The sequence below is a fragment of the Narcine bancroftii genome, chromosome 5, assembly GCF_036971445.1.
Source record: "Narcine bancroftii isolate sNarBan1 chromosome 5, sNarBan1.hap1, whole genome shotgun sequence".
In the NCBI taxonomy this organism is placed as follows: Eukaryota; Metazoa; Chordata; class Chondrichthyes; order Torpediniformes; family Narcinidae; genus Narcine; species Narcine bancroftii.
The window spans coordinates 11,287,182-11,310,215 of NC_091473.1; the positions used below are offsets into that span (position 1 = coordinate 11,287,182).

The window sequence follows — 23,034 nt, forward strand, 5'->3', positions numbered from 1 at the left end:
TTCAACAGGCAATTGTGGAAAAACTGGTTACCTCCTTGGCAATCTGTGATGTGCCTGAATACTGCAAGTGCCAATCTCGCTATCTCTCTCTCTATACCCCAAACAAAACAAGTGCCAAGGGCATCTTGTACCCTTTCATTAATGAGACAATGGGGTGCTTCACAGCAAGAAAGATGACCCTTTCGCCCCCAGAATCTACATTGGCCAACAGCTGCCCATCTGCACTAATACCATGTTTTATTTTCCCTGCATTCTCAGATTTTCTCTCCCCTCCACCCCCCGTACCCCCTCCCCCCACTAACCCAGATTCTAACATTCACCTTCACATGAAAGGCAACATGCCAACCCGTATGTTTTTGGAATGAGGGTGGAAATTGGAAGAAATTCAAAAGTTAGAGGGAGGGAGAGCATCCAAACTCCACACTGAGAGCACCATAAATCAGATTATGGTTGCTTGAGTGCTGAGGCAGAAACTACTCACTGAGCCACCCTTCTCTGAATGGAAGAGAGAGTTAGAGATTGTTAATACCTGAGAGTATCAATTCCCCTTTTATTATAAGGGAATTTTATTTACTACTTCCCTTACTTTAAATTTTTTTTTTTCTGTTCCCGGTTTTATTATTTATTTCTTTTTTACTCTTCCCCCTTACTGGGGGATTCTCCCCTTATTTCTCATTTCTTTTTTGTTTCTTTTTCTTTTCAATATTATCTTTGATATATTAGGAAGAAAGTGTCAATTGTTAATTCAATCCTATCTTACATTTTGGTTAAGATTAAGTTAAACGATTTATAGTTTTTTTTAGTTAAAATTTAAGTATGTTGTGTATTTGATGTGGTCAAGGCCAGTCACCAGTAGTATTTGTTATTAAACTCCATAAAAATATTTTTAAAAAGAGATACATAATTCCCTGCAAGTGGTGTCACAGGTAGACAGGGTTGTAGAGAGCTTTAGGCATGATATTGGCCTTCATAAATCAAAGTATTGAATATAGAAGTTGTCCCTGCTTGCTTCAACCTAACTGCTGCACACTTCAATCACTGCCAGATCCATGTACTTCCACACAGCTTGGTATACATCAAGGACGGCCAATTCCACCACCCCTGACACCAAATCTTATCTTGGCCCCAGCTCTCACCCTGGCCCCGGAGTCCCACCGGGATGGGGGGTGGGGAGCCCCACTGTGAGGTTGGGCATGGAGGAGCTTGGTGTGGGTTGGGGGGGGGGGGGGGAAGAGCCCCATTGTGGAGTCTGGCAAGGGGTGAACTCAGCTTGGCTTGGAGGGGAGGAAGAGCTCAGCTTTGGGGAGGAGGAGAGATCAGCTGGGGAAGGAGAAATCAGCTAGGAGGAGATCAGCTGAGAGGAGGAGAGATTGGCTGTGAGGTTGGTGGAGTTCTGCAGTCAGTGGGAGCTTGACGGGGGGGGGTCAGGGAGAATACTGGAGGGGAGAGCTCAGCTGGGTGTGTGGTGAGTTTGACTAGGGGGAGAGCTCATACCGGGGGGGGGGAGAGAGAGAGATCTCTGCAGCACCCCTTCTCCACTTCCACCTTCAGTCCTCAGATAAGCAAGAAAGAGCCAATCCCAATGCTCATCCTGGCCCTGACCCAGCCCCCACCCCAGTCCTGCTGGGCAGGCAGAAGTTCCCATCCCCCTGGGCAGAGATAGGTTGCTGTCCCCCTGGTCAGGGAGAGGTTCCTGTACCCCGTCACCTGTCCCTTTGGGCAGGGAGAGGTGCCCATCCCTTTGGGCAAGGAGAGGTGCCCGTCCCAGTCCCCTGTCCTGCTGGGCAGAGAGAGATCATAGTGATCATGTTTGTATGGCCACTAGCAAGGCCTTGATTACAGTTCCTGTTTGATTAGACTTGGCTGCCAGCAGGGGACTGACACAGTATGTAAAATCTATAATGGAGGCTTGCAGCCTCATGGCATGCTTCATGTTCTATTTACAACAACTTTAAATTATCGTGTTATATGGCGAGCTCTCCACTGGCCACCGTGACAGAGGTGCACCAAAGAAAAGGTACAAGGACTGCCTAAAGAAATCTCTTGGTGCCTGCCACATTGACCACCGCCAGTGGGCTGATAACGCCTCAAACCGTGCATCTTGGCGCCTCACAGTTTGGCGGGCAGCAACCTCCTTTGAAGAAGACCGCAGAGCCCACCTCACTGACAAAAGGCAAAGGAGGAAAAACCCAACACCCAACCCCAACCAACCAATTTTCCCTTGCAACAGCTGCAATCGTGTCTGCCTGTCCCGCATCGGACTTGTCAGCCACAAACGAGCCTGCAGCTGACGTGGACTTTTTACCCCCTCCATAAATCTTCGTCCGCGAAGCCAAGCCAAAGAAGAAGAAGAAATCATCCATGTTATCTAAAAACTCACACATAAGATGGAATATGGTGTCAAGTGGGATGAAGAAAATACTTTAAAAGGTAAAATCTACAGTCAGCAACTGATAATAAAGAGAAGCTAACAAAGTGAAAAAAGGATTACATCCACCAGCAAAACTTCAGCTGACGGGTAATGTGCCTGAAAATTGGAACAGATTTAAACTGAATTTTGGATTGTATTTAGTGGCAGTCAGAGCTGATGAGAAAAGTAATAAAGTGAAAGGGTCAGTTTTCTTACATGTCATGGGTGATGGAGCCCTGGAGGTGTATAATAATTTCACATTTGTTGCTGAAGGAGACAAAATGAAACTGGAAAAAATAATGGAACAGTTTGAGGTATACTGCATACCTAAATGTAATGGGACATTTGAGAGGCACAGATTTTTCACATATGTACAGAAAAAGGAAGAAAATATTGATCAGTATGCAACTGAATTGAGAAACAGAAGCAAAATGTGTGAATTTGGTGGACTGACTTGCTGATAAAAGTCAGACTTGTGTGTGGTATTCCAAATAATAGTCTAAGGGAAAGTCTGCTAAGAAAGCAAAATCTAGACTTGGAAAAAGCCAAAGCACTCTGTAGGGCTACATAAAATGTAAAGTTGCAAACAACAGAGCTGTTCAGTGAAACTAGCTGCAACGTGGATGCAGGGAGCAAGAAAAGACAAACCATTTAACAAAAAGTGTGCCAAAGTGGAAAGAGAAGCATAGCCAGTGAACAAAAATGAAAGGGACTTTTGAAAGCCATGTCATCGATGTGGTGCACAACACCTACCAAAAAAATGTCTGGCATACGGTAAAACATGCTATATGTGCAATGAAAGCAACCATTATGCCCATTGCTGTAGGAACCAAGTGCAACAAAGCAAGGTTCATGCAGTAGATGAGAGGGATTCTGAATAGATGTTGTGACAGAAAACAGGGACAGGATGTTGAGATTAAAAGTGAATGACATATACATTTCAGTTAAGAGCAAATTTAAAGACTCCTATTATAGAATGAAGTAGTGGTATCTTATTTGCTCTTCAAGTTTTGTGCATGTAAATGTGAACACATGAAACAAGTTAAAAAAATTTTAACCATGTTGATAATAATGAAAATGTAAGTTCCTGGTGTTAAAGTTAAAATTGCAGTTATCCAAAGAAGACATGTTAGTGAAAAGTAAACTACTTTTGTTTTAAGAAAGGGAGATGTAATGATAATGATGTTTGAATGGCCACTCGCAAGGCCTTGATTAGAGTTCCTGTTTGATTCGACTTGGCTGCCTGCAGGGGGATGACACACAGTATGTGAGATCTGCAATGGAGGCTTGCAGACTCATGGCATGCCTCATGTGTTGTTTACAACTTTAAAGAACCTTCTCCTTCATCTAAGTGTTATCTAAGAACTCACACATATGTGAGAAACAGAAGTACCTTCACAGATTTCACTCGAGACAAAAATTGAGAACAAAGAACATTTATTGTACAACAATGCAAAGTTGGGTGCTTCCCCTTACCCTGGGAATACACACACATACTGGGGCTCAGCCAACTTGTATACAGTTCATTTCAGTGTAGAGGTACCCTCCCCCCCCCCCCCCAACATTCTTCTGCCTCCTGGATTGGTTTGGCATTTGGTAATTCTGTCTGCCAAGGTGCAGTTTCTGTAAACTTGGAAGACGATGGGGTATCCTGTCTGGGTCCCATCATGTCATTGTCCTTATTCATGAATCTGCCTTTGTGCTTATTCACACATCTCAACCCCCAGGACTTACTAATTCTATATGCAGAATTTGCTAATTCTGTCTATCAGCACTTACTTCCTCTAATCTAGTCTAGTATTCCTTATTTCATTCATACTAGTTTTACTTCCTATATTATTATTGTCCCCTGTCCCCCGTCCCGCTGGGCAAGGAAAGGTTCCCGTCCCGTCCCCCCCCCCCACCCCCCTTCCCGCTGAGCAGGGAGAGGTTCCCAAAGGCCGGGTGGGCGACCGACCGCCGATACATACCGCAGCCCCGGGTCGAGACGCAAGTAGGAAGGGCTGCAAATGTCCTCCCGGGTTCCTGCAGCACTGTGACTTCCCCGATGATCTGACCGCCGTTCCCCCACCTGGTTCCGTAGCGCATGCGCGGGGACGGCGACTGGTTCCGAGATGCGCATGCGTGGGGACGGCGACTGGTTCCGAGATGCGCATGCGCGGGGACGGCGACTGGTTCCGAGATGCGCATGCGCGGGGACGGCACTGGTTCCGTGGTGTGCATTTCGGATTGGTGTGTTGTCGGGGTCCGAAGCCGATTCAGCACTAGGTGCCGGGACCCCGGGACCAGCACATAGCACCGGGTCCGGAACGGAGGGCTCCCATCGCTTCGGCGCTTCCAACCCCTGGCAAGAGGACGCTATCTCCTGGACTCGGGCCGAGTTCCAGTCTTGGTGTAGATTTAATTCGCGGCCTCGCTCTCCGAGACCCTCCCTCGGCCTGAGCCCGACCTGTGGGGCAGATCTGCATTGATTTATCTCCTAGACACATCCCCACAGATATGAACCCGATTCAGTGTTCCGACTGTGGGAAGCATTTTAAATGGTCGAGTCAGTTGAGGAGACACCGGCGGGTCCACACTGGGGAGAGGCCCTTCACCTGCACAGAGTGCGGCAAGGGCTTCGCCCAGTCCTCCAACCTGCTGGCCCACCAGCGGGTCCACACCGGCGAGAGGCCCTTCACCTGCCCCAAGTGTGGGAAGAGCTTCACCCAGTCCTCCAACCTGCTAGCCCACCAGCGGGTCCACACCAGGGAGAGGCCCTTCACCTGCCCTAAGTGTGGGAAGAGCTTCACCACGACCTCCCACCTGCTGACCCACCAGAGGGTCCACACCGGGGAGAGGCCCTTCACATGCCCTAAGTGTGGGAAGAGCTTCACCCAGTCCTCTGACCTGCTGGCCCACCAGCGGGTCCACACCGGGGAGAGGCCTTTCACCTGCCCTGAGTGTGGGAAAGGCTTCACCAGGACCTCCTCACTGCTGACCCACCAGCGGGTTCACACCGGGGAGAGGCCCATCACCTGCCCCGAGTGCGGGAAGGGCTTCACCACAACCTCCAACCTGCTGACCCACCAGCGAGTCCACACCGGCGAGAGGCCGTTCATCTGCCCTGAGTGTGGCAAGGGCTTCACCACGACCTCCCATCTACTGACCCACCAGCGGGTCCACACTGGGGAGAGGCCCATCACCTGCCCAGAATGTGGGAAGGGCTTCACCACGACCTCCAACATGCTGAGCCACCTGCGGGTCCACACCAGGGAGAGGCCCTTCACTTGCCCTGAGTGCAGCAAGGGCTTCACCACAACCTCCCACCTCCTGACCCACCAACGGATCCACACAGGGGAGGGGCATTTTACCTGCCCCCAGTGTGGGAAGGGCTTCACCACGACCTCTAGCCTGCTGACCCACCAACGGATCCATACCGCGGAGAGGCCCTTCACCTGCCCCGAGTGCGGGAAGGGCTTCACCACGACCTCCAATCTGCTGACCCACCAGCGGGTCCATACTGGGGAGAGGCCCTTCACCTGCCCTGAGTGTGGGAAGGGCTTTACTACAACCTCCAACCTGCATATGCACCAGCGTATCCACACCAGGGAGAGGCCCATTATCTACCCCGAGTGCAGGAAGGGGTTCACTACAACCTCCAACTTGCTGACCCATCAGCAGGTCCACAGCAGAGAAAGGCCCTTCACCTGCCCTGAGTCTGGCAAGGGCTTCACCCAGACCTCCAACCTGCAGAAGCACCAAAGGGTCCACACCGGTGAGGCCCGTCTCCTGTCCTGAGTAAAAGAGATCAAGTATCCCTGATGGTATGTTGCCTTCCTGGTGTTAGAATTTCTGAGAAATATCCAGAAAGATCTCACAGTAACTGAATAATTACATATGTAAAATAGGAAATGGTCACCATTTTCCAAATCACGATAACTGAATTTTGTGTTGTTTGCCTGTATTTCCTAGCCTGGCAGTCCTGATTTTGATGCTCTTGGACTTCCTTTCTGACAGTAATAGGTCAAAGATACTATGTGCTGGATGGAAAGGGTTCTCAATAATTCTTTGAGTCAAATCTGACCAAAGAAGTATCTGCTCCAAATCTTTCTTGGACATTGGCTGATTGCTATTTCAAAACTCCTCTCACAAGGCCTCAGGAGGGGAGAATTGCCTGTAAAGGTTGATTCTCCCATTCATAACAGTTGTGTCCCTATCAACGCATCAGTTTTGATTCAATACACAAATGTGCTGGAGAAGCTCAGCTGGTCGCACAGCATGTATAATAGAGGGTAACATTTCAGGCCTGACCCCTTTGTCAAGCTATAAGCAAAATCAGGCAGGTGAATGAATAAAAAGGTGGGGGTGAGGCGGGAGAAAGGTATCACTCGGTCGTGGAGCTCAAGTCTTCTTTGGCTTGGCTTCGCGGACGAAGATTTATGGAGGGGGTAAAAGTCCACGTCAGCTGCAGGCTCGTTTGTGGCTGACAAGTCCGATGCGGGACAGGCAGACACGGTTGCAGCGGCTGCAGGGGAAAATTGGTTGGTTGGGGTTGGGTGTTGGGTTTTTCCTCCTTTGCCTTTTGTCAGTGAGGTGGGCTCTGCGGTCTTCTTCAAAGGAGGTTGCTGCCCGCCAAACTGAGGCGCCAAGATGCACGGTTTGAGGCGATATCAGCCCACTGGCGGTGGTCAATGTGGCAGGCACCAAGAGATTTCTTTAGGCAGTCCTTGTACCTTTTCTTTGGTGCACCTCTGTCACGGTGGCCAGTGGAGAGCTCGCCATATAACACGATCTTGGGAAGGCGATGGTCCTTCATTCTGGAGACGTGACCCACCCAGCGCAGCTGGATCTTCAGCAGCGTGGACTCGATGCATCGAGCAGCATCGAGTCCACGCTGGAGCTCGAGTATAGCAGAGATAACAGAGCAGCAAGAGTGGCTCTCCCAGAACTCCCTTTGAAGATGGGATAGACCCTCTTCAGGCTAGATATTCCTTGAAGAGACTTTGCAGTGGAGCAGCTGTTTGGAGTTTAACAGGAATGTCTACAGATGCAGGGGTCGAGCATAATACTCAAACATGGTGGAAAAACTTGTGTTCCTCCCTTTTTTAAACCTGACCAAGGGCCTAGGCCTGGAATGTTGGTTATCCTTTAGTTCATATGGATGCTGTGTTTAAACCTGACCAAGTGCCCAGGCCCGAAATGTGGGTTACCCTTTAGTGTGTATGGATGCTGTGTTTAAACCCAAGGGCCCAGGCCAGGAACATTGGTCACCCTTTAGTGTGTATGGATGCTGCGTGACCCACTGAGTTTCTCCAGCACGTTTGTTACTGCTCTCGATTCCAGCGTCTGCAGATTTTCTTATTGAAATAACTAAGACAATGTGGGAAGTAGGGTAACATGAGGCAAATCGTTCAGGGGCCAGAGAAAAGTACAGTTGTAAAGGCAATTCAAGGGCACAATGATGATGGATCTTTACAGCACAGTATAGGCCCTTCGCCCCATGATGTTGTGTCAGCCCATGTAAACCTATTCCAAAACAATCAAATCATTCCCAATTTAACACCCTATAACTCCCCATATTTCCTCTACCCTATGTGTCTCTCTAAGGTTCTTCCGAATAACGCTCTTGTACCAGTCTCCTTCACCACCAATGCATTCCAGGCACCCACCACTCTCCGAGTAAAAAGCTGACCTCTGACATCTCCCCTGAACTCATTTTAAACAGATATCTTTTGGTATGTGGAAAGTTGCTGACTGTCCACCCTATCCAAGATCCTTATTAAGTTATATCTATCCTCTAGTTACATCTCATCCTTCATCACTCTAAAGGGTAAAGCCCTAGTTCTGTCAGCCTTGCTTCATGTGTCACATTCCCCAATCCAGGCAACTTCCTGGTAAATGTCTCCTGCACCCTCTGCAAAATGTCCACATCCTTTCTGTAACAAGGTGACCAGAAGTGAATGTTCTGATAACGAGCTTATTGTGATCTGCATGGCACCAAAATTCTTACTTGCTATAGCCCAACAGGAACTTTGTCAATAAAAACAATGACTATAGGATTGCGTAAATGAATTTAAAAGACAGTAATGAGAAAAGATAGATGATAAATATTCACAGTGCTCGCCATGCAGAAACAAAAGTGACTTTGGAACACTGCACCATCTTTTTGTGGCACCGGAGGGGTATCTGGTTCCTGTAACACAGGAAAGAAACTGTTGTTGGAAACTTTCCTTCTTGTGTTCCTGGACCTGAAAATAATGTAATCTACTTTTAAAATAATTAAAATTTAGTTCCCATTACCCTTGCTTGTTTACGACCATTCCTTTTATTCTTGCTTTCCAATTTACCACAGCCAATTCGTCTCGCTTTTTAAAATATTTTTATTGAGTTTAACATAATAATCCGCACACAAGTTATTAATATAACAAAGCAATATGATAACATATAATTAAATAAATGCACAATATGACAAATTTTAAATTTCATCCCTAATTGTTAATGTGATTGTGAAAATTATTGCATAAAAATCAGTTCAATAATATAATAAACCTCATTATACCTTAATAAAATATCTAAATAAAAGCTATCATCTAGGATAATCATAATTAAATCTCATAAATATATTTATCAAAAAGAAAAGGAAACAAATCATAAAACTAATCTAACCCCTCCCTCTCATCAAGGTTACAAGAAAAATACAAAGATGGATCAAGTCGTGACCTCCAGTAGACGGACAGATCAACCCAAGAGCACCCATTATCACCTAAAACTGCCAGTTATAATAGTATTCTATAAATTCTATAACATTTATACCTTTTCAAACTGAAAGTTTTTATCTTGACCTAATTTTCTCTAAGCTTAGATATGACATTACATCCTGTAGCCACTACATGAGTCGGTGAGTGTTCATCTTTCCATTTCATTAAAACTGCTCGTCTGGTTATCAATGTGATAAAAGCTAAAACTTACTCTTGAGATGCTGATTAAAAAATCCGGTTCACGTGAAAAACCAAACAGTGCAGTCAAAGGACACGGATCTAATTTATTCTTAAAAATCATTGACAAAGAATGAAAAATATTCTGCCAATATCCTCCTAATTTAGGACATCCTCAAAACATTAATCAATAGCTGCTTTCAGGAGCAGAAGCAGACCTGTGGAATGCTCTTCAGGTGGCAGCCCTGAAAACGCTGTGCTGTCCACCTGAAAGGAACAGTTGCAGGAGAGGCACCTCGGAGCACACTCCAGCTCCGTTGGGGCAGGGACAGCTGGCACAGGACTACGGGGCAGGTGCGGGACATCAGGGCTGGGGCAGCTGGCGCGGGATGTTGGGGCAGGGGTGGCTGGCACAGGACTACGGGGCAGGGGTGGCTGGCACAGGACTACGGGGCAGGGGCGGCGGGTGCGGGACGTCAGGGCTGGGGTGGCCGGCGCGGGACGTTGGGGCGCAGGGGTGGCTGGCACAGGACTACGGGGCAGGGGCGGCAGGTGCGGGACGTCAGGGCTGGGGTGGCCGGCGCGGGATGTTGGGGCGCAGGGGTGGCTGGCACAGGACTACGGGGCAGGGGCGGCAGGTGCGGGACGTCAGGGCTGGGGTGGCCGGCGCGGGACGTTGGGGCGCAGGGGTGGCTGGCACAGGACTACGGGGCAGGGGCGGCAGGTGCGGGACGTCAGGGCTGGGGTGGCCGGCGCGGGATGTTGGGGCGCAGGGGTGGCTGGCACAGGACTACGGGGCAGGGGCGGCAGGTGCGGGACATTCCCTGCCGGTCGCCCCTGCCCCGATGTTCCCCATCGGCTGCCCCTGCCCTGACATCCTGCGCCAGGAGGAAGCAGGCTGTCTGGGGGGGGGGGGACGCTGTCAGGCGCAGGGAGTTGGGTCGCCTGCTGACTGTCATCAGCTCGCCCCTTTGCAGCCACTTTCAGGCAGCTGCATTCAGGTGTCTAGGGGGACTTCACTGTTCTGGCGATTATCCCTCCGGAGATGGGTTAGAAAGTGCGCCTCAGAGGCGCCTCCTGATTTTTCAGGTGGCCTCCCAATGGTGGCATAGGGGTAGAATATGTGGCTTTACATCGGGGTATTCTGGCCACCTGAAAGAGCTTAATGAGGCTTCAAAAATGTTATACTTTTCACAAAATGGATCAATGTCTGCATAGAAATGGGCTAATTTGAGTTTAGACGTGTATTCTATGTATCACCTTAAATTGTAATAAACTGTCGTGCACAAAATGAAGATTGATTGATCAAACTGAAAGTGGAATACCAATACTTATCTGAAAAAGTTGTATTAAGATCACGCATCCAATCGTTATTAATCTTAGCCATTCGGGCTAGTCTGAAATCCAATAAATTGATACAATCCCCTGTGAACAAATTGTAGATCAAAAAGTACATCAAGAATATTTGAATCTGCAATTCGAGGAAAAGCGTTCAATTTCAACTGAACAAAATTCCTAACTTGCAAATATATTAAAAAAATGTCTATTAGAGACCTTAACTTTAGCTGACAATTGTTCAAAAGAAGCAAAGTTATTTCAAATAAATAAATCTTTAAAATGTTTAATCCCAAATATGGACTATTCCTTAAAGCCTTCATCTAATACTGAAGGCGGGAATAGATGGTTATCTATAATAGAACTACCCAGAGAAAAATTATTATAAGCAAAAAAATTCCTAAATTGAGCTCATATTCTCAATCTAATTCTAATTATCAGATTATGTGTCACTTTAGAAAATGAAAAAGGTAAAGCAGAGCCTAAAATTGACAACCTAAACAATTTTTAAAAAAAGTTCAGTTCCATTTCTACCCAAGAAGGGCGACTTGCTAATTTATCAAATTTTTATGACAAAAATAATATTAATTGCCCAGTAATAAAATCAAAAATTTGTAAGTAGCATTCCCCCATTCCTAACAGATTTATGAAGATGGGCTTTACTTATACATACTTGTTTTCCCTGCCATGTATATATGAAGAAATGTCTGAATCTAATGAGTTTTTTAAAAAAAGATTTAGGAATGAAAGTTGGGAAGACTTGGACATATTTACCAAATTAATATGTCCAATCAATGTAATCAAAAGTGGCAACCATCCCGATAATAACATTTTTGTAATACTACAAAATTTTCTTTCATAATTTTTTGTGATTCCTAAATATTGAAATTTGTCTTTCACTATTTTAAACAGAAATTTAGAATACGTAGAAATAGATCGTTTTAAAGGTAGAAGTTCATTCTTGTGTAAATTTATTTTATATCCTGAAAATTTCCCAAACTGAGCAAACATAGTTAATATATTTGGTAGAGAAACCTCGGGATTTAAAATAAAAAGCAGTAAATCATCCGGATGGAGAGATACTTTATGTTCAATATAATTTCTGATTAATCCTCTAAATTCTCTACCTTGTCGAAGGGCTACTGCTAATGGTTCTAGTAAAGGACTTAATGGACATCCTTGTCATGTTCCCTTAAATAGCCTAAACATTTTCATCTGTTGTAGATTAGAACAAATTGAACCCATAGGATCAAGTGTAATATTTTAATCCAATTAATAAAATCAAAATTAAATTTCTTTAATATAGCAAATACATATTTCCATTCCACTCAGTCAACGCTTTTTCAGCATCTAGTGAAAGAACACATTCCATTGCATGGGTAGAGGGCAAATATAGTGTATTCAATGTTTGGTGTATATTATAGTAGGAATAACGTTTTTTAATAAAACCTGTTTGGTCAGAGATAATTGTTAGTAAAATATGTTCTTATCTATATACTAACACTTTAGATAAAATCTTCATATCAATGTTAAGTAATGAAAGCGCATTCTGCTGCTTCTTTGCCTTTTTTCAAAAGGTGGGGAAGGTTGGATAGGTAATGGTAGGGTAAAAGAACCATGATAAACAAGATATGGGACAGATGGACAAAAAAAGCTCAGCCCAAGTATCCCTTGAGGGTGTTCGAAGTGCAATTCACAAAAGTGGTGGAGAAACTGAGCAGGTCACACAGCGTCTTTAGGAAGCAAAGTTTTGGACCTGAGCCCTTTTCAAGGTATGAGCAAAAAGCAGACAGGCGCTTGATTAAAAAGGTGTGGGGGGGGATAGGAGTGAAGGAGCATGGGGAGGAATTCAGAACAATGGGGCAAGAGGTTGATGAGGTGGGAGGACAGAAGAAGAAAAAGCAGAGAAATGATGGGGTGTCATGTTAGAAGAGTATCAGGTTTGTTGGGTTCACAGAGAGATGAGTCTGAACACAAGTGTGATAATCAAGTAACTTTAATTAACACAAGGGAAGGGGCTGGCCAGGTGAGGGACTTAGACAGACTTGTTTTGGTTGAGCTCTCCGTGAAGAGTGCTAAATAAACGGTCAAAACCTTTTTTTGAATATTTTATTTTAGTTTTTGCAGACTTACATAATCCAATAAACAAAGCCATTCATATACATATGCATACCCAAAGTCCGTATTTGACCCACATTTCCCCCCCCCCCCCCCCACCACAGCGAATACATTCCAAAAACTTATCTCGATCCCATTCATCGTTGGGAACATGACCTATCAAGACCTGTAATGAAAAAATAAATCACAATTGCAATGCCATTCAAAGAAAACATTAAAAAGAAAAGAAACTCAAAAGAAAAAGAAAACTAAGGACCTAAAAAAAAAGGGGCAGGTGCGCCATCCGTGCCAAGTTGACTCTGGGTAATAAGATCCTGGACAACTGGTGCCAGAGGGCGATCAGGTATGTCGAGGATTGTTATGAAGGGGGGCAGCTTATGTCATTTGAGAAATTGAGAAACAAGTAGAATTTGTCCAACAGAGCATTCTTCTGCTATCTTCAAACAAGATTTTTTTGGGGGATAAATTGGGACCAGCAATGATCCTGCTCGATATGGAGATTCTAATTGAAAAGGATAAATGGTCAAAACTTGAAAATCAAGATTTTCTTCATCAAGAATGGATTAAACTAGCGCAAACAACCCAAGAGAGCTGAGGACAAAGACTGAAGAAGTTCCTATTCAACCGGGAACATTGGGTGAAAGTACGAAAGGGAGCAGTGCAGAAATGGCGACAGGACCGGCAGAACCAGGTAAAACTGGGAAGTCAGGTCAAGAACTGAGCATCATCCTGGAAAAAAAGAAGAATTTGAGAAACAAATTTATAAATGTTGAAACATGACAGAGAAAATGACCAAAATAAAAGAGATTGTTGACCTAATGGAGAGAATGGGTCAAGCAGAGTTTGAACTGATGAAAATGTACATCCTACATGGTCATGTGTGAAGGTGAGACCTTTCTGGCAGGATATCACTGAAACACTAACAAGGATAATGGGTGACTTTTGTGGACAACCTAGAGGTTTATCTTTTGGGCAACTTTATAGAAATAAACATAAACTAACTAAATTCCAAATTTGGCTAAGAAATATATTGCGATTACTTGGAAATCTGACTCCTCTCTACAGACAGCATGATGGAAGACAGATGAACAGTTGTATACCTATGGAAAAAAAATTACAAATAATCTAAAGAACAAATATGAAGTTTTTATAAAAATATGGCAACCATATTTGGATTATATAGGGGCCCAAATATAAATTAAAAAAAGGTGCTTGTAGCAGCCTGCTAACCGGGACGCGAACTGCACACAAGATGGCTGATGACTGCGCAGACCCTGCGGGGGCCAACAGCCTTAATCCCAGGTAACAACCTGCACAACAGGAAACAATGAGGAACAGCGGGAATGCCGACCAATCCGAGGCTAATGCTGCCATGATGTCACTCCTATCAGCAGTGAGGAGAGAATATAAGTAGAGCTGCCAGTGCAATAAACCAGTCTCTGACTTCGACTCCCCGTGTGTGTGTGTCTTCTTTCCATACTTTGTGGTAGCATGCACGCCACATGCTTCTATTGCAAAAATATACATGATCTCCCAAATGAAGATTTTCTTTTATTAAAACCCAATCGTAAGCTCTGATGGTATACGGATTTATACTGTGAAGGGGTTGTTGTGTTTTGTAAGAAAAAGTATTTTTTATATATCTTGAAAATTGAAAATTTTGATAGGTATATTTAAAGAAAAAACAAAAATAAATTATTTTTAAAAAATTAAATAGGAGACAAGTCAATCATTATTTCACTTAAACAGCAATATAGACATTCACCTCAGACTTCAGTTGGACTCTGACAAAGGTAAACCTATACTCAACCTGCTCACACACTACAGTCAGGGACTCTTGAACACACCCACACCAACGGGCCCGCGGCTCTCTGCAAGTATTGATCTATCACAGTACTAACAGCTCAGCTTCAGTGTAGTGCACACCTTACCCACAACACTGCCAGCGATGGTCCAGAGTAACCACCTGGCATGGAGTGATGCCTGGGGTTTGGACCACGAGGCAGCAAGAAAGAATGTGCTGTGTGCATTGGTGTTTTATACAGTGCTAATCTGTTCTTCTAGCTAATAATGCCTCAAAATGATTTTAATTAGTCAACAGCAAGGTGTGCACTAATGGGTGACCAGAGTCCAACCTTAATTGACAGATGATGTGACTTGCGAATGAGTTTCAGATGGGGAGGACCTGTGACCACACGCAAAACACATATTCCAGATAGGCAGGGAGGTCATGTTTCCTCCACACACAACATTCCACCCCTTGGAAGTCACATTACTCTGCAATCACTATGAAGAAAATTAACAACTGAGTATTGTTACAAGCCCAGAGGACCCCTAAAACCCAGCAGCAATAGATATTCATCAAGTTAAATGGTTACTTAAACAAAAGTTACTTTTAATTATCTTTAAACATGAAAACAGGATCAAACTTTATCTTATTACTATTAACCTAACATATCTCCCTTTTCATTCTAAGCGCACGTATATGTAATGTGTAAATAAGTTCAGAAAAGTTCTTTAATTCGCAGTCCAATCTCACTTCTCCAAGTTCACTGGTTGCAGGCATTTCTTAGACTGTGCACAGAATTTAACATTGATGAATTTCACCAGGCTTTGGTGTTTAAAAGGTAAATGGTTACCATTCAAGAAGGTTCTTGTCAGTTTTTAGAAAGATATTTGTTGTTCTTGAACACAAACTGATCCCTTTTAATCAGCCACGTCAGTGTCTTACCTAAGAAACTTGCCACATCTGGGTTTTCCAGATGATAACCTCTTTCAGGTCATCACAGAATCCCTTTTTGTTTCTCTTATTTCAAGTGAAACATTAGGCAGCCAGTCCTCTCCTATTGTATGGAGCACAAGGGCTTTGAACAAGCTAAACTAAGCACTCACAACCCATCTTCAAAATGGTGTTTTCCACAAGCTTTCCAGCTTGTCCTGTTCCAGTCCCAGCTGCTGCTGCTGACTGTAAAACTGCAGAACTAAATTATTTCTCTCTCTCTCTCTCTCTCTCTCTCTCTCTCTCAGAGAAAAGCCTGTTTTCCTCTTTCTGCTTGCAAAACCACCTGACCCTCTTAGAACAGCAAGCAGCACTTAGGCAGCCTGCAGCTCCGACGAGTTCTTTCATCTGTTAGTGAAGTCTCTAAAGGCACTCCCCAAACCTTTTGCAAAGGCCTTCAGAGTTGGCCAGTCGAGCTTGAGCAGAACTCCAGTATTTTAAATGAGAACTGTTTTGAAGTGTTTGAATGTGACTTATACTGAAAAACCTGCCACACTTTACATCCAAAATCATATCTATATACAATATAATACACAACATATTCTATCACACTATCAAAGGAAGAAATTTAAATTTATATAGATCTTTAAATGTTTTGGTAATTTTAACCCCAAGATTGGTAAAATGGTCTTTAATCAGACTAAACGGTATCTGATTATAAACAGGTACATGCATGTTTATTGGGAATAATTCACTCTTATAAAGATTCAATTTACATCCAAAGGAACTACCAAATTGGGAAAGGAAAGACAACATTGGAGGAATAGATTCCTCAGGATCTGAAATATAGACTGAAAGATCACCTGCATATAATTGTACTTTGTGAATTCCATCTCCTCTATTAATTCCCTGAATATCACTGGAATTCCAAAGTGCTATTGCTAGGGGTTCCAATGCTATATTAAATAGTAAAGGGCAAAGAGGACAACCTGTCTAGTTGCTCAAAATAACCTAAAAACTGAAGATTTTTCATTATTCTTAATTGTGGCTGGAGCTTGATAAATCAAATTAATCCAGGAGATAAAGCCTTGGCTGGAGCTTGATAAATCAAATTAATCCAGGAGATAAAGCCAGGGCCAAAATTAAATCTTTTCAAAACTTCAAACAGATATTTTCATTCCGCTCAATCAAAAGCCTTTTCTGTATCTAGTGATATTACATATTCTGGAGCTTTAGCAATGGGGAATAAATTATATTCATTAATCTATGATATTAAAGTGAATATTGATTCTTTATGAATCCTGTTTAGTCTATAGAGATGACCTGAGGAAGAATATTTTCCAATCTATTAGCTAAAATCTTGGAATGAATTTTAGAATCAACATTCAGTAACAATATTGATCCATAGGAAGCGCAATCAGAAAGTTCCTTATCTTTTTTAGGAATTAAGGAAATTGACGTTTCATAAAATGTCCATGGTAAAGTTCTAAAAAGATTAGAATCACTAAATACCTTACGGAGTTGGGGGCTGAGTATATTAGCAAAACATTTAAAAAATTCAGTGGTGTAACCATCCAGATCTGGTGCTTTACCAGACTGAAGAGTGAGTATTCCCCCAATTCCCCTAATGTCCCCTGATTAGGTCTCTTCTGACGCCGACTCTGCTGGGGAGAGGCTGTCACCTGCTCCTGGTGTAGGAAGGGGTTCACCCAGTCATACAGCCTGGTGAGACACCAGTGAGTTCACACATTAAATTTGACAAGTGTGGAATATTTAAACGTTGCTCACTCAAACTCCAGGAAGGACTGGAATCTTATGGTTATTTGAGGCAACAAATCAAAACAGGTCTTGGCATTGTTGTCAATGTGCAATTTGTTTTCAGGTTCAAGCTTATTGTCACATATAGAAAGGTGCAGTGAGTAAGTTTCTTTTGGAGCAGTCTAGCCAGACATCCCATGCATAGTCCAGCAAATAAGTCACAGTGCCAGAGTGCAGACTTACAGAGACAGACCATTTGGTCCAAGGCAAAAGCACATTATTTTACAGGTGTGAGGATCTTTCAAGAGTCTGATAACAGGAAAAGAACTGTCTTTGAATCTGGTGGCATGTGATCTCACACTGGTGAATCTTCTCCATGGGGAGGAGGGTAAGGGGGGTGTGATTATTGTGTGCACACGTGTGTGTGTGTGCCCATGTACTCACACCGTGATCTGGAGATCTGTAGTGTGTGCTTGTAGACAGATGATAATGAACTGAACTTGAATTGCAGTGTAGAGAAAGATGAGTCTTGCTTCTGGGACCGTTTATTGCAGTCTACCACAGAACACTAATGGAGATTATAGAAATCCTTGTATATGCTCTGTGAATTGTATACCACTGACAGTGCTGGGATCCTGGAGACGCCCAAGAGCTCCTGGAGAAGACCAGGGCACGTGCTCCGAGACCAGATGCCGACGCTAGACGGGAGCTCACAGGCATGTGCAGTGTGTCCCTCCCTGACAGGCAGGAGATAGGAAGGCAGCATAGGGTTCCAGCTTCCATCAGAGCCCTCAGCACTGCAGGGTGGATGAGATGTCACAGGCTGCTGAGCAGACCCTTCCTGGCCCTTGCTCCTCAACCATGATCCCTGGGGATTTCTCCTGCTTTGTATCGTCCACCTTGCCCTGATGCATTGTGGGCAACAGCCATTCATGTTTCCCTGGTGCTGGCACTGACGGAGTGGTTCCAGCTGCATGGGGAATTATGGGTAACAAAAACTGCCATTGATCCCACTGTGACCGTTATTTTCTTTTTCTGTGGCTCAGCAGACGGAGTCTGGGAAGGCGGACAGGCGAGTTGTGGCCTTTCGATTCTGCAGACTTTGCCAGGATCCAAACCCTGGTAGGTAATGACTATGGCTGGAACTGACACAAAGCTAAACTAAGAACTATATAATAAAAGCATAAAACACTGGAACATTCAGGCAGTGGTTCTCAACCTTTTCCTTTCCACTCACGTACCACTTGAAGTCATCCCTCACTAATCCTTGATACAGGATGCCATAGATGCTCTGTGCTTAGTAAGGGATGACTTCAAGTGGTTCGTGAATGGAGAGAAAAGGTTGAGAACCACAGGTCTAAGGGCTCGGACTCCATATGTTGCCAATTCTTTTCCTCGAGCCGTTGACTTCCTCCAGCAGATTGGATTTTGGTTCAGATTCGAGAATTTGCTGTCACTTTAACCCAGACCCTAATGTCTCCAGCATGTCAGGTCTGGTCCTTTTTGATTAATGCCAGAACTAAAATGTAAATTTTTCCTGTTTTTGTTCTGATTTGATTTCCAGCATGCAGTCGAATTTAAACCTGAAAGAGCATTTAAGAATCTTTCATTCAAGTATTTGAATTAACTATGCAAACAAGCATTTCTTCTGCCTTTCTCTCTATTTTTAAAGACGTGGAACATGAAAGTCTGCGAACGCTGTGATTGTTGTAAAAACACACAGTTATGCTGGAGGAGTAGCATTTTGCAAAAGTGTAGCCACCTATTTCAATTCCCTGTCCCATTCCCTTGGTCTGTCCATGGTCTCTCGCACAGCCAGACTGAGACTGCCCACAAATTGGAGGAACAACACCATATCTTCCATCTGGGCACTCTCCAAATGGATTATATGAACTTCTCTGATTTCTATTAAACCCTCCCCCCAATTTTTCTTCCCCTGTTGCCTTCCCCCACTCTGTCTGTCTCTCTTTCTTCCCTGTCTCCTTTCATAGAGCCAACATTAAATCTTACCTCTCCTTTTATCATCATTCCAGTTAACTCTTTTTGTTGGTCTCGACACCCTCCCCCCCCCCCCCCCCCAAACCCGCCAGTCTTCAGTCTTTATCCTGACACCTTCCTGTTCTTTGCTATGGATGCTGCAAGATCAGCTGGGCTCCTCCAGTATCTCTGTGTGTTTTTACTCCATTGTTAAAAACAATAGATAGGCTTTTGTGCTCTGAGTATTAGAAATTTTGGGAAAATAACTTGTGGTACAGGATCAGCCACAATCTTACTGAACAATTAACTTGATTCCAGAAGGTAAATGCATGACTTGGCTTCTATTTCTTTTTCTTCACTATAGTATCTGATGAAGCATCTTTGATCTGAAGCATTAGTTTCCCTTCCCAGAGATGAGACTTGACTGGCTGAATTTTTCTGCCATTTCTGTTTTTGTTCCAGATTCTAACAGGCAGTTTTTTTTTGGTTTCTGCAAGATCTTTTCTTCCACTTCAGAGAACAGGTGAGCTTTAGGTATAAACTTTCATCCAGAAGAGTCTTCACACCTGGATTGTCAGTCTGTCGAGATGAAGTGTGACGAGCACCAAAGGCACATCAGCCGGCTAACAAGAACAGCACCACTTTCTGCCTCCACGTGCACCTTTTCCACTTACAGTGAGCGGACAGGAGAATCTCGCTGAACCTTTTCTTTCCTTCTCTTCATGGAGAGAAAGATCACCTGCAGCCCCAGGTGAAATCAGTAGGGCACAGCAGAAGTCAGAGTTTGTTGGCACTTTATTCATTTTCAAGCATTTTGGGTCCATCAAATAAATGATCAAAAAGATGACTTGCAAGCCAGTCTAATGTTGTGCAGTAAAAGTGGCCAGGAGTTAGTAAATATTCTTAAAATAATGTTTCAATATTTGAATTGTATTTCTCTGGCAATAGCATGAAAAAAACAAAATCTGATGCAACTTCACAAAAAATTACCTGGACTCTATCAGCAAGTCTGATATCTGGAGAAACTCTGGAAGGCATTCTCCCGATGGCCATTGAACTTTGACATTCCTGTTCTAAATCACTAGAAGGAGAATAGAGATCTCTCACAAAATAGAGTAGGTAATTTCATATAGATATGTATATATCTTGTAAATCCTATCCAAAGTTTTACTCTTCCCAATATGGTAACTGTGCCCCCTGCGCTAACTGTGCTGCCTGATTAAGACATCCCCTGCAGGACAAAGAAACTGAATTGCTGTTTAATTGTCTTTCCCTTCATTGGGTAACAAGTGCTTGGTTTTGCAATGGAATAACATTGGATAAACTGGAATTAAACTAATCTGCTCATCTGCAAACTTGGCTACAAAACCATTCAATCCATGATGTAAATCATCAATATACATTGCAAAAAGCAACCCCCTACACCAAACCATGCAGAACTCTACTACTAGTCACTGGCAATCAAAAAGAACAGGATCCCTTTATTCCCACCCTTTGCTTTCTGTCTGTCAGCTAATGCTCCACCCCATCTAATATCTTTCCTCAAATTCCATGTGCTCTTGTCTTATTAAGCAGCCTCTTATGTGGCACCTTACCAAAGGCCTTTTGAAAGTCCAAATACACAATGGCCACAGCCTATCCAGTGTCTGCCCTACTTGAGATTTCCTCAAAAAATTCCATTAGGTTGGTCAGGCAGGATCTTCCCTCATGAAACCATGCTGGCTTGAGCCTAGCGTACTATGAACCTTGAGGTATTTCATAATCTCGTCCTTGAGGATCGACTCCAATAAATTACCTCCTTTCTGCCTCCCTCCCTTCTTAAACATTGGAACTACATTTGCGACCTTCCAATCCTCGGGAACCATGCCAGAGTCGATTGATTTCTGGAATATCATTTCCAATGCCTCCACAATCTCCAGAGCCACCTCCTTCAGAATCCATAGGTGCACCTCCTTTGGTCCAGGAGACATCTATATTTAGTCCATTCAGCTTTCTAAGCACTCTCTCTCGAGTAATCGAGTGACTGTACTTAATTCTATTCCCTGAGACCTCTGACTATCAGGTATATTGCTGTTGACTTCCTCAGTGAAGACTGACGCTAAATACTCATTTAGTTCCTCTGCCATCTCTTTGTTACTCATTATAATTTCTCCAGTATCATGTTCAATCGGACTTGTACCTACCCGTGTCTCTCTTTTACTCTTTATATATTTAACTCTTAGTATCCTTTTGTACATAATTTGCCAACTTCCTTTCGTAAATCATCTTTTCTTTCCTTTTTTGAAGACTTTATTTAAAATTTTATAACATGAATACAATAGAGAATTACATTTAAAGAAAAATAGAAAAAAAATTAAAAAAGGTATGATTACAATATTACATCAGAAAACTACACAAAATAACCCCCCCCCCGTTAATTGTAACACAATATTAATAGTCTAACTTAAAATTAGTCCAACTCTCCCCCCCCCAAAATAAAGAGTGAAGAGTTAATAAAATTGACAATATTATATATGGAAAAAAATACCCACTTACAAAAAAAAGAGATAAAACTTAACCTAAAAAAAATTCTAACAACAACCAAAAAAAATTGTCAATACTAAAATATCACGCTTAAACATATATTTAAATCAAACTTAAATGCATATAATTAGCAAACGGAGTCCACTTTAACTTATAAAAAGACATCTTATCCTGAATTGAAAAAGATATCCTTTCCATAGTCAAACAAAATTTCATTTCCAAATACCACTTATCTAAAGTTAGTATATTTCTATCTTTCCAAGTAAGTGCTATACATTTCTTAGCCACAACTAAAGCTAAATAGATAAATGAAATCTGATAATCCTCTAAACCTAAATCAATTAATGATTGCATGTTCCCTAATAAAAATAAATTGGGATCTAATACAAGATGGATATTATATAAACTGTTAAAAACAGATTGAATACCTTTCCAAAACTGTTGCAATCGATCACAAAACCAAACAGTATGCAAAAAAGTATTGGCCGTCTGATCACATCAAAAACAAGAATCCAACTTACTAAGACCAAATTTTTTTAATTTCTCCAGCGTTAAATATAGCTGATGAATAAAATTATAATTAATCATCGCTAGTCTAGCATTAATTAACTTCCGAATACTATTCTGACAAATTTCCATCCAAGCTTCTTCAGCTATTTTATGTCCTAAATCTTTTTCCCATTTCAACTTATCTTTATCCCAGTCTTTTGTACTATCAATTTCTTGTAAAATACAATACAAATCAGATATATATCCCTTTTTTGGTATTGAAAGTACATATTCTTCAAAACTAGATTCAGGCAATAAAATCATATGTCGACCACATAACTGTTTTACAAAAGATCTTAATTGATAATATACAAATATAGAATTTGCACTAAATCCATATTTCCTTTGTAATTTGTCAAAGGAACAAAAACAACCCTCAGAAAAACAATCAGATAAATTTTTTATTCCCTTCTTTTCCCATTGTTTCAAAGTGGCATTGGAGACCGTAAAAGGAACAAGTTGATTATTATATAATGGCAATCTTCCAGAATATATATTTTTAAGTCCCAATTTTTAAAGTTTACTTGTCTATAAATTCAATAAATGTTTCAATATTGGCACATCATAAGTTCGTAATAAATTTTTATTCCATCGAAACAAAAACTCATGAGGAAATTTTTCTAAAATAACCGCCATTTCTATCTTTACCCAACTAGGTGGGTCGTCCATATTCATCAATGCACTAAGAAATTTGAATTGAGCTGCTTCATAATAATGCTGAAAATTCG

The 23,034-nt window shown here is 42.8% G+C and overlaps 1 protein-coding gene across 1 annotated transcript in view; it reads left to right on the top strand.

Moving 5' to 3' along the window:
* The first annotated feature begins 4,596 nt into the window (after nucleotides 1-4,596).
* Nucleotides 4,597-23,034, top strand: part of LOC138763121 (zinc finger protein 850-like) — a 131,083-nt gene continuing 112,645 nt past the window's right edge. Inside the window, 2 exon segments of the mRNA XM_069936792.1 lie at nucleotides 4,597-6,176; nucleotides 16,694-16,701. Of these exon segments, the coding sequence (XP_069792893.1) occupies nucleotides 4,910-6,176; nucleotides 16,694-16,701 (1,275 nt within the window). The 5' untranslated portion in view covers nucleotides 4,597-4,909.